Source organism: Anabrus simplex, chromosome 4 (assembly GCF_040414725.1).
Source record: "Anabrus simplex isolate iqAnaSimp1 chromosome 4, ASM4041472v1, whole genome shotgun sequence".
In the NCBI taxonomy this organism is placed as follows: domain Eukaryota; kingdom Metazoa; phylum Arthropoda; class Insecta; order Orthoptera; family Tettigoniidae; genus Anabrus; species Anabrus simplex.
Window position 1 is genome coordinate 289,514,941 of NC_090268.1, and position 12,731 is coordinate 289,527,671.

Here is a 12,731-nt window from a genome sequence, read left to right on the forward strand (position 1 = left end):
GCAGTACTTACTGTATGATCTGAAGTGTGGTGATAGAATGTTTTATTTGTATGCCATGTAATTACCTAACCTGTACAGTGTAAATATTTTGGTAACATATTGCATGTGTAACTAGTAGGTTTCATTTCTATATTTACTGGAACTATCTAGAAAATTGTCACATGAATTTTAGAACAGGGTGCGTTAGCCTTTGTTAGTTATGTATTCTAGAAAGTATGTTCTGACTATTCTGGAATTGGAAGATTCGCGATCGTATGTATTCGAGAAAGTATTTAAACATCACGACTGAAATAAGTGTGATGACAGGTCAATCCGGGCAAGCTCCTGGCCACGGCCAGGGTCCCCTTTAAAAGGGACTAGGCAGCATTTCGTGGGAGGTCTGAACTCTGAAGTCTTATATCTCTGTGCCGTCTTGGTCTTGACCTGCCGAGCCTCCCGAAGTTCTTGATGTCGTGAACGTCTCCTCGGTACCAGCATGGCCTGCCTTGGGGTAAGCGCTGTTTCTTTCTGTCCAGTTTTAAGTTCCATTTGGTTTTCGTTTGGTAATCACAGGAGTTTGCCTTAATCGCCACTATTTGTTCAGATGTGAAAAGTTAGTTTTGATTTCACTCTAAAATATTTTGTGCTTCCTCTTACCTTCAGTATTGTATTTGTCGAATTTGATTTGTACTGAGATGCACTTGGTTAACCTTTGAACTTGTAGGAAGCTCTCGTCAAAGAATATATAACTTATGTGTCTCTTAGAACATGTATCTGTATCTTACGGAAGGTGTATCGGCATTTTCCACATTGACTGAAACTGTTTGTAATTTATTTATTTGTAAAGTCCATTTTGAAAATAATATTTTGAAAATCAAAGATCACTGTCAATTTTTCCGAACCGCAACCTAGACATATCCATGCCCCAGGAAGGATCCCAGTTACATCCCACATTCCTTGTTTGTTATCGTCAAGTTGCCCTCACTGATATTTACTTCTGCTGTTTTCGCCACAGTTCATTACATGATTACGGTGTGTATAGTGTTTAGTTACCTTGTAATTTGATTTACTTTCCTCCCTTTATCTGTGTTTTTGTGTAGCCGCTGTAGTACCGGTTCAAATTGAATTAGTAATGATTAGCAGTGTTAGAACTAACAGTTCTGTGAATATTAATACATGAAAGAGTCTCGATGATGAGCATACTCAAGATGCAAGAATTTAGAACCTAGTTATTTTCAAAATTAACTCATAATTTCATCCCAGTTTTAATGTCAATTTGTATATATTTGTTTCATTTGTTTTTTGTCAATTGTGTGTATGTACATTTGTTTAGTTATTAGATGTTTTACATTAAGGCTGAAGATGGCCAGCCCCAGGCGAAACTAGTTCCTAGTTAATGTAATTTAGAATATTGCATATTATAGTATTGAAAGGTGGACCATTACGACATTAATTTAATAATTATATTGTGATAGGAAGACTGTTTCCTCATCTCTCATTCCATCTAGGGAATATATGAACAGTGTTTGGCACTCGTTGGTCAACATATTTTATAATGTCAGGTTCCATGCATCTTTAACTACAGCTCCTTGGACATTTAGGAAGACAGAGAGCTACCTACCTGTGATTATAAATGAACGTTTCAAAGTATCAGTACAGGGAATGTAAATGGATCATTGCAAAAATTTCTTGGAATAGTTAAGAAAGTGAGTGATAAGTTGGTGAAATGAAACAGTAAGGTTGAAGAAAGCAAGATGGAAATACATTACTGCTATTTACATACTTACTGATCAGCAACTTGCATTACATTGTTTTTATATCCTAATACTTCAACCTAATACTACAGTGTAACAAATACACTCGAACATAATACTGGAAAGTAACTATTTGTCCCGTCCCTAAAAGTGATGAAGACATAGGCCAAAATGAAACGTGTTTCTCTTCATAAGACAAAATGGACAGAATTAAGATAATGGAATAAGAAGATACGTTCAATGTTTTGTTTCTAACTGCTTATTGAACCATGATGTCTAACCCTGTAACTTGCACTCTTGAAAATCTGACTCCATGGCTAAATGGTTAGCATGCTATTTATAAAAATATTTACAAAATATTACTTTATTCTTTCCCCTATGAACTAATCCATGATGTTAATGTCAGTTGGGTTATACTTACAATTCCATTCATCTCCACATGTACAAATTTGTAGTCCTTAGACCCAGCCAGAGAAACTGTTGCTTCGATGTCTGAGGTCATGTAATTGAACACAGCAATCCGAATTCCTACTTGCTCTCCCTGACGACATATTGAAGGCATTTCCACGTTGATAAAGAATGGCAGAATTCCCACGTACTGAAACCAAAGGGAAATCTTATTTTACAAATACAACAAGAATACCATATTATTATTCAACATAAAAATTACAATTGCTTGCTTTATCTTTTGAGCTATGGTTCCACAATTATACTCCAGCAGCAACAAACTAATATTAAGCCATGTCTATTCAATGTGATACCCTTAGAGTAGTAATTAGACTAATGGGTTCTAAAAATTAGACAGCCAAAATTTTCTGAAAAAAAAAAAAAAAGATACAGCCTGATTTCTCAAGAGAAAAAAAAGTTTATCCAAATTATTTCATATTTTTAAAAAAGGAGGTGAAAAATATGGAATTTTCTTTGGCGATTGTAACATACATGAAAATAAAGCCACAGAAAAATTTATTTACAAGGGTATCAATTTTTTGATTTCTCTGTCTCATGTTAGAACCTTGAGCTGGTACCTGTAATATTTACATGAAAATTCCATATCTATCATTTTAGGTAAAACTATAATTCTTAGGATTTTCAGTCCAAACTATACCATTTTAATTTTTCTAGGCTAAATTTAGTGCTGTGATATATTCAATGCAATCCAATTGGTAAGTAGCTAATTATAATAGCTCAGAATAACATCAAAGTTTGTGATTTTATATTATATTTATGGCATCATAACCTACACTAATATCCTTGTCCTAATATACAGGGAGATCATTTCAAAACCAGCCTAGTCGAGTTTTTCCTATCGGCAACACAACAGCCATCTCATGAACAGAATTTACACGAGGTGTGCATGCATCTGTCCTGGCCTTGGATGAAAGGCAAGCTTGTTAGTGAGAGAGTGATTAATCAAAATACGTATTTGTGACTTGTGTGATGTTCTGTTTTATGTATTAAATCACCAAGTGTATTATGTCTCAGTATATGTTTACTACTGCACAACATGTGTTTGTTAAAGATTCATCTACAGTACGTTAATTCTGTCAGACCCTGAAGTCCAAACACAATTTCAATTTCATTTTCTTGGTACTAGGATCTTTCATCCCATCCATTCTTTGATCTTCCTCTAAAAAGACTACAAAATGTATGCATTGTATCAATATATCTCTATTAAGCAGAATAACCTCCGCAGAATACAACAATCACAAATTGCAACAAATACAGTTTTGTTTGAAGTGCAAAGACCAATAAGAAATTGGCAGGAGACAGCAATGTGCAGTGTCTATCATATGGTTTTAAAATGTAAAGAATAATGCATGTTTGAAGACCATTAACAATCAAATTGTGTTCAGTACATCATAAGATAGCATTTTTGAGTTCTTATTGATAAACTGGCTCTTTAAGAGGTCTTAGATAGCAAATTACGAAAAATTCCTAATTCCACTGGTATGTATTGCGCCCTGGTGGGGGTGTGATAAGCGTCATGCAATTATAATTAGTTATGGAGGAATATATATTTCATTTTCAGAAGCAAGAAGATCGTACTGTACATACAGTAAGAACAGGCCAGGCCGAGATGGCAGGTTTCACCATACCACAGACTGTTGTCTCCATTGAGATTAACAAAAACAATGAACAGCAGAATTAGAATTCTCAGAAATCGTGACGAGGGGGAAAGAGAAAGGCACGAGTTGTTGACTAGTTGCGGAAGGTTTTCATAGCCCCGGGCCGAATAGGTAGTGACAAGAGCGCAGAGAGCCGGGTGCAAATTTCTGAGAAATGATGGCCGGGTATCTCCATGTAACTAGCGGGAGTTAAACGCGGGGTTGGCACTGGAAGAAAAAAATATGAGCCTTCCCGGTCACGTGGTTTAGGTGAACCAATGGAAAAATTCACTTGACCAAAGCAAGGTGACAACTTTGGATTGTAAGAAGCACTAGAGAGGCTAACTCCGTGGATTAAACTGATAGAAGGAAGTGAATTATCAATTCAGAATAAAGTGGAATTTAGGAGCCTTACTATACCATAAAACTTATAAAAAGTTAATAATTGCGGGAGATTGCATGGTGTAATTCTGAGAATTCATGGACGCTATTCGTTGATTGGCTGAAGGCAAAGGAAGCCACAAAAGAGCGCGAAATCCCGAGCCGGGATACGGCAGCTAAATTCGCGAATATATCCATTACCAGCGAACGATAATAGTTGAGAATTGGTATAGAGCATTTGAGAACATAATTACATCATTGGATCATATATTAAAGCCACGGGCCAAACCGCAAAGTGTCGTATGAAGATATCGGGACTGCGAGTCCCAAGATGAACTCCGGTGAACTCGGAAGAGAGGGGATACAAGTATAAATATGAGGTTGTGGACAAGGACTGACAACTACTTCTGACAAAGTGTTCGGGCGGTCACCACGCCAGTGGTGCGTAACTACTTTTGACAAAGCGTTCGAGCGGTCACCACGCCAGGGGTGCATGACAACTTCTGATATTTTGTTCGAGCCGTGATTACGACAGGGGTGCGAGTGTGTACTTACTCGTGGAGTAGGGTTCGAAGTATTATATTGTTACATAGTACAGTGATTCCTGACGTGATGTAGCTCATATTACAGTCTTGAGCAGTATACTAGTATGAAGTGTTTCAAATAGACAGGACTCAGTAAAGCATAACTTACAGAGTGTGAGATTCTACCAACAGATTAGGAAGTGAGTTACATGAGAACGGTCACGAGTGTTTATGTCACCTAGTAAACAGTCGATTCTAAACTGATACCTGGTCAGCTACACGAACGTGAGATGGGAAATTCAAGTGCGCGCACGGGCCGTTGTAAAGGGAATCCCGAGGTATCCCATGTTCCTAGTGTCCGGGAAAGGAATGAAGAATGTATATCTACATTATGTGGGCTAGATACAAGGCCGAGAGTGTAAAATTTGTGAGTAGAATTTAGGGTGGAAATTATTCCAAAGTGCAACAGTTAATTTATTTGTTTTTATTCAAAATGTGTAAAGTTAAAAAGGGTCAAGGATTAATTCTTCAAGCTGGCATGAATACCAGTGGAATGCAGGGCTAAAGACTGGACGGGGCCTGTGCTTCTCGTCCGGTTCTAGCAGACTACAATGGCAGAGATGAGTAACCTTTTAAAATATTTGTAGATTGCTATCGTTAGGGGGAGGAAATCATATTATTTTATCATGGTAACTTGATTGTGAAACGAGCCGTTTCCGGCTCGTATAAATTCAAAGATAGATAGACAAAGGGACAAATTAATATGTACATGATTAGATCGAGCACTCATCACAATTTTGATTATTAAATAGAGTATAGTAGGGTTGAGTTGTTCATTCAAGTGCTTGAGTTGTTTGATATGATATGGAGCACGTTTCACGTAAAGATAATGTTAATATTCATTTAGAAGTGCTTCCAAAGTGTTTTTCCGTTATCGGAACTTTTATAGATATTAAGGCAGGTTGTTAAGATAATCCAGAGGTAGGATTGCCAAGTGATTTAAATTGTTGTGGGACGGAATGAAGTCCATTGATTTGTTTGTAAATATCGCGAAGTTCGCCAGTGGACAAAATAATAATAATCTATACAAGTGTCGAAGTAGTACATTAAAATTTGGTAATGTGTAAAGGCGTGTTTAATAATAATCTTTGAGAATAAAGGCACGGGCCTAGTTGGATAGAATGATTGCAAATTAAAGTAATTTAAATGTGGAGATCACATGTCCCGTGAATAATTATAATTTGGGCAGTGAATCCAGTTTTAACACTAATTTTTGATTTAACGTTTTGGACTCCATAATAATCATAAATAAATTGTGGTAGAAACGAGATAGGCATTTTGATAATATGGTCACGCTATGTTTGAAGCCCAGAGTGATTTGAGCCAAAGGTTGAGATTTGGAGTTTTATGGGACAGAAATCCGGCCCAAAATGAAAGTGAATTGTACTGATGTTGATGAAGAAATAGATGGATCTTAAGGCCCACATAGAGGTTGTATTTATATACCGGTGTCTTGAGTGGCAGAATAGAGTCCACACACCGAGGGTTAATTAGCGAAAATGTTTTGAAGAGTTCCAATGGACAAATGGACTTCAAAATGGAAAAGGAAGGAATAATTTAACACTTGCAGAGATTGGAGGTATTTGCCCAACTGCGAGGTGTTATGGGATTTGAGAATTGTCTTAGGAGCATATGGTCTCCATGAATTAACGACAGTACGAAAATAAGGTTGCGGGTTCGAACACTATTATGTCCCGACCGATGTGAATTCGGATCTTGGTGATTTCTGTTTGGGAGAGAACGTATGTGACTAAATTATAAAGATGGGGAATAAAAATAAAGATTCTCGAAAGAATAATAATACTATTAATAATAATAATAATATTCCAAGTAAATCATATCTGGATTGATTAGTGACAAAATAAATCGGAATTGTAAAAGGGGTTATGCGTTAAACATATTAAGAGTGGACTACCGTGTAACAGGCGAAATTAATTTTTTTAAAAATTAATAATAATAATAAATATATTTTAAAAACTTTTTTTGAAGAAGAATTTACTTTTTTTAATATTTTGGACATAATAATGATGTTGGGAGTTGAAATGAAAAATTTGAGATTTTTAACTAATAATAATAATAATGAGAATATTTGAAGAAGAAGAATAATCAAAGAAGCTACTTTTATTTATTTCAGATGAAAATAAAAATCGCGAAAAGTTGAAATATTATTCCGAGGATGATTACGGGTTACGATAATCATGATCTCCACAAATAATAATAATAATAATAATAATATTTAATAAAATATTTTTTTTTATTTTTCTTATTATTTCGGATGCTGATGATGGATGATACTAGGGAAGTCAGCTGGCGAATTAACGTAATAATGTCAATTGGTTGTAAATAATAAGTTAAGTTAATATGTATAAAATGAAGGCAAATCCCTACATCTGGACCATTAGGTTAGAGTTCCTTTGTCGTATTCCTTCAACTAACGATTAGCATATCTTGGTTAGGAACCCGGGGAGAGTTTGTAGTTTCCCGGGTTGGTCTCATCTCAATCAAAGTGGAGGCGATAACATGGTCCATGTGATCACGCCTACTTAGCCAACAGGTAATTGGTCCATGATCAAATATGGTCATGGTGTTAACGAAGGTAAATCTGATACCTTCAGATATCAACAGTTCTACCACCCAAATGGAAGGGTGGTCAAAAGTGACAAATATTATGTAATCATTTTTCAGGAATAATTTGCCAAATTACCAGCAAATCAAGGGTCAACAGATTTTGATTGTGTGTAAAATTTAATTTGTTTACTTAAATAAAATGCTCCTTTAGCATTTGCAAGGAAACAGTTCCAGGTTCTTGTTCTTGTAGAATAGTAAACCCTTGGTGACCGTTTAAATATCCGTCTCCATCCCTAGGATGGAGCCTTCATAAATTTCCCTTTGATCTGAATATATATATTTTGTGTGTTTTATGATGAGCCTTAAAGATAAAGATTAGAGTGTCCTGTTCAACCCTGTAGTACTGATTGGATGGCGTCCTTACATTTAGTTTGAGATCTTATATCTCAAAATATTTTTTTATTGTTTAAGAGTTGCGATAGATTCGGACCGTAACACTCCCTGAGATAAATGCTGGTTGGGACTCAGACTTTGAGCGGGTACAGTGTATACGTATGTATGAGGCATGTTTTTTAAGTCAGTACCATTTTGGTATAGAAAAAGAAGTAATGCATTTTTTAAACAATTCCATTTTTACATATAAGTCTGTGCCTTAAACTACTTCTCGACGTAAGTTCCAGGCATATTAAGGCACTTGTCATGTCGTGAAGCCAGCTTCTGAATTCCATCCTCACAGAAATTTTCCGCCTGATGCCCCAACCACTGTCATGCTTTTTCAGGCACAGGAACAAGTGGTAGCCACTAGACACTAGGTCACGACTATACGGAAGATGATCAAATTGTCAATTAGCCGTGAGTAAAACTCTTTCAAGAATCAAATCTCAAGGTCAAGACTTAAATCTATAAACATTGGAACTTAATACTAAATACTTATGCTTTCTACATAGTTTATAATATGTACAATATGTACAATACATACAATATGTACATTAACTTTGCCAGAATTTGTGAATTTGTAGCCGTGAGGTCGCACATTGTCATTAAGCAAAAGAATCCCCTTGTAAGCATGACAAGTAGTTTGTTTTGGATTGCGTGAGCACTACTTCCAGTAATCTAAGCATCCTGACCCAATTTCATAAAGAACACTCCTTGAAATTTCAGGCAACTCATAACTTAATAACAAAATCGTAAAGCATCTGTTTTCTCGAACCTTTGGATCAACATTTTGCACCCAAGTCTTTGTTTGTAGTGTGTTCTCCATAAGCTTCACTAATCTGCCAATGAATTTCAACTGCTTTGACGCCTTTTCCATTCCGTAATGGCATCTGTGGCTAGCTTACAGATGTAAGTACTGAGCATGCATGCTCTGAACGACCATCGAAGCGCTGCAGCGGCCATATTAAAAACCGGTGCTTACTTTAAAAAAAAAAATCTTCAAATTATATTTCACTTCTGATGCAAGAAATACATCATTCTTCTTCTTCCCTTTTACGAGGGGTTGGCACTACATCTGGATTAACCCCAGTTTTACCACCAAATGCCTTTCTGATAAATACCAATATAATGAGATCCGTTATTGGACAATGTAAATTTAGAGACCAACTCATTCCTGTTGCCAGCATTTCGTTCCAGTGTGCTAATTTGGACTCGTCAGTTGGTAAATAGCACACCTACCAAGACGCATGGCTAGTGCATACCGTGGAGGCCACTGTGTAGGCTATTTGAAGCTACCGTCAGAGTCAATGCACTATGAGAGACTTTGCCTCTTTGCAAAAGTTGAAGTTTTGCCAGGCTATCAGATGATATGGATAAAGATTCCCTTACGGAAACTGAAATACTTCATTGGTATTATAAATTCACTCATTTGGAACAAATATTTCAGGTTCCCTAAGGGAATCTATATCCATATCAAATCCATTTCTTAACGCCAACTCTTCGTGGAAGAATGTTTTCACTACCACGTGTTACTGTGATGGTTAATAGTGTGATGTATGTATGTATGTATGTATGTATGTATGTATACAAGGATGTGTATTAAAGTGAACACAAACAACCAACCGCTGAGCTAGAGGAATTTAACAGACACAACTCAAGTCCCCAGCACAATGGGAAATTGAACCCAGAGCGCTCTTAACTGAAAGCCAATACGTTCCTGACCATTCAGCCAAGGAGCCAGACAGAATATTTTTTTTCTACATACATTCTTCTCAACTTCATGCTTTTCTGCAAGTACAAGATTATGGTGAAAATGAATGTTGCTTTAAGGGACTGTTCTGCTTATTCCTAGATAATATTCGAACATTTTTACCTCAATAGCCTTTTGGAGCATTCCAAATCCAAAAGTAGGACTCATACTAAAAGCAGACACCATCCAATGAGCCGGGCGTTCAGGCACCTTCAAATCGAATATGTATCGCCCATGAGGACCAATATTAATATCTTTCCACAGCCACACATTTTCATATTGACGCTGAATGCGACTGAAGCGGAACTTTCGAAATGCAAGAAGATCTTCCAAATCTCGAGTATCACCTGGTCAAAAGATATGAAAAAAATGCTCATTTCAGAATTATGAAAACAAGATTCTATGTTCTAACAATACAAAAAGCAGCAAATAGTTGAACACATCATGGCAAGGATTTGAATAAGGAAACATATATTTTCTTCTTTTTACTTACCATACCTTCCCATAAGTAGTGAAAACAGTACATACATTATACTCAGCCTCAAGAACAGAGGAGAAAAAAATATTCCTCTCCACTTTTCTCCTACATTTTGCAAAGATAAAACAGTGACACAGCCCACACAATCACTATACAGTAGTTCTGCAGGACATTCGAAACTTGTCTCTGTAGTAATCAGTGTGGCCGAGGCCTATCCAAGCACACATTACAGGTGGTAGGAAAGTCTGCTGAATAAACTTCTCATCCACTCTGGCTGCAGAGCAAAGATGACAGCATGAGAGGTTAAAAGAACTTTGGTTATTTACAGTATTAATGTAACAGTGCCAATGACCAATGACCACCCTTCAACAAAGAAAGAGAAGAAGCCAGCAAATCAATTAAACCAGACGTGAACTGTTTTGTCTAATGTCTGGCCAGGTAATCCTGCTATAAAATGGAGTAGACTGTAATGCCAGCGACTCAATGCCAAGTGCTGGGCGACAGTATATAACTTATCACCCCATGAGGGGCCAACAGCTCGGGCAGATGAGCCTCTCAGTGAGGGTGGGGGGATGATGGTCCTACATTTGGAGTAAATGCAACTGTAACTCATCTGGTTGGGGGAAACAGCCCAAACACTACCAGATTCAGGTTGAAGAAGAGAATATATTCCCAAGGGTCAGAATATAGACAGCTCTGAACAGATCTTGCATCAAGCGGTATGGTCAAAGTGCTGTGACGCAGAAGGCAATGGAAGACCACTGCAGAAATAAATCCCTAGAACAATCTTTATGGCTGGAAAACTAATAACCACAGCCTCGGTCCTGAGCAGACCTTAAACGGTCAGAGGGTGTTAAGAATCCCCTGGCCAACCTTGAAAATATGTACCTGGAATATCAGGAGTATGTACACAGCGAGCAAGATCCATAATATAATTCAAGAAATGACGCAATTGGATATTGATGTTTTGGGCATCAGTTAGATGTGGTGGAGAGGCAGTGGTGAATGTGAAATGCATGATAGAAGGTTCACTACATCAGGAATTATGACAGAAATCATAACAATGGTGTGGGATTCATTGTCCAGAAACCAATACAGCTGTCTGTCACCAGCTGCCTACTCCACTCTCACAGGATCATCACGACCAAACTGTGCATGAAACCCTTCCTCATTAATATCAACTTGATGCACTGACTAGCGATAAAAGTGATGACAAAATGAAGGACTTTTATGTCCAAATCAATGAAGTTTTAAAGCAATGAGTTAATGCTCATAATGGGTAACCTCAATGCAAAAGTAGGTCAGGGCAAAAAAGATAATATAGTGGGTCCTTTCGGTCTTGGTTGCAGAAACCCAAGAGGTGATTGTTGTTTTCTTTTTTTTTCTTTTGCTATTTGTTTTACATTGCACCGACACAGATGGGTCTTAAGGAGTAGGAAGGAAGCGGCCGTGGCCTTAATTAAGGTACAGCCCGAGCATTTGCATGGTGTGAAAATGGGAAACCACAGAAAACCATTTTCAGGGCTGCCGACAGTGGGGTTCAAACCCACTACCTCCTGGATGCAAGCTCACACCTGCGCACCCCTAACCACATGACCAACTTGCCCGGTAAAGGAGGGGGGTTGTTTGGTGCAATTTTGCAGAGAGGAAAAAGCATGGTTTAAATTATGACCCAGAAGGCTATAACCTGGATAGCTACATCCGACTGTGCTGATAATATTTCAACAAAATGCTTACTAAAGTTGGTGATGAACAATTGAAGGGAACTGCTATTCAAGTTTCAAAGAAGCCCTGGATGACAGTTGAGACACTCCAACTGACGGAACAAAGAAGGGAAATGAAGCTGACACCTGCCATCTATAGAGTCATTCAAAATGAAATCAAAGAAGCCACAGGAAACTGGATGAGTGAACTGTGTCTGGAAATTGAAGAGCTCAGTGATGAACATGATCTATTTAAAGTACACAAGAAAATAAGGGAAGCAACTGGCATGGGAAGGCAAAAAATGACCAGAAATATCAAGGATGAACATGGAAATTTGGTCTAAGAAGTGGAGCAAAAACTTAAAGTTTGAGACACATACATTCAAAAGCTCTTCAAGGATGAAAATTGTCTACAACAGCCTGAACTGGGTATCATAGAAGGCCCTGAAATAATCATCTACGAGGTTATGAGAGCAGAAAAGCTGCAGGGCCAAATGACATCCCTGTAGAAATACTGAAAGGCATGGAGGAGGAACGCATCAAAACATTAAAAAAGCTATACAGTAAAGTGTATGATACTGACATCATCCCTACTGGCTGAGATCTACATTCATTACCTTGTCAATGAATGCAGGAACTTTAGAACAATCAGCCTTTTGAGTCACACCTTGAAAGTATTCCTCAAAATTATTCACAGTCAAATTTATCAGCAGTGTGAGGAAAATGTGTGCATCTCAATGTGGATTTTGCAGCAGTCTGGGCACCTATGAGGCCTTGTTCGGAATTCAAGTGTTGTTTCAGCATTGCAGGGACATGAACTGCAATGTGTATCCCTGTTTTTCAGACTTCCCCAAGGCCTCTGATAGGCGACTTCATGACAAAATGATCTATACAACGGAACAGCACAGCGGTGGACGAAGAAGACACTTGTATAATCCAAAATCTATACTGGGGTCAAGAAGTGGCTGTACAAGTTGAAAACAAGATTGCAGAG

At 37.5% G+C, this 12,731-nt stretch overlaps 1 protein-coding gene across 1 annotated transcript in view; it reads right to left on the reverse strand.

Annotated features, from left to right (window-relative positions):
• Positions 1-12,731, reverse strand: part of Mcr (macroglobulin complement-related) — a 940,753-nt gene that overhangs the window by 61,091 nt on the left and 866,931 nt on the right. The window contains exons 17-18 of the mRNA XM_067145574.2: positions 9,680-9,903; positions 2,155-2,331 (exon numbers count right to left, since the gene is read on the reverse strand). Of these exons, the coding sequence (XP_067001675.2) occupies positions 2,155-2,331; positions 9,680-9,903 (401 nt within the window). The remainder of the gene's footprint in view (positions 1-2,154; positions 2,332-9,679; positions 9,904-12,731) is intronic.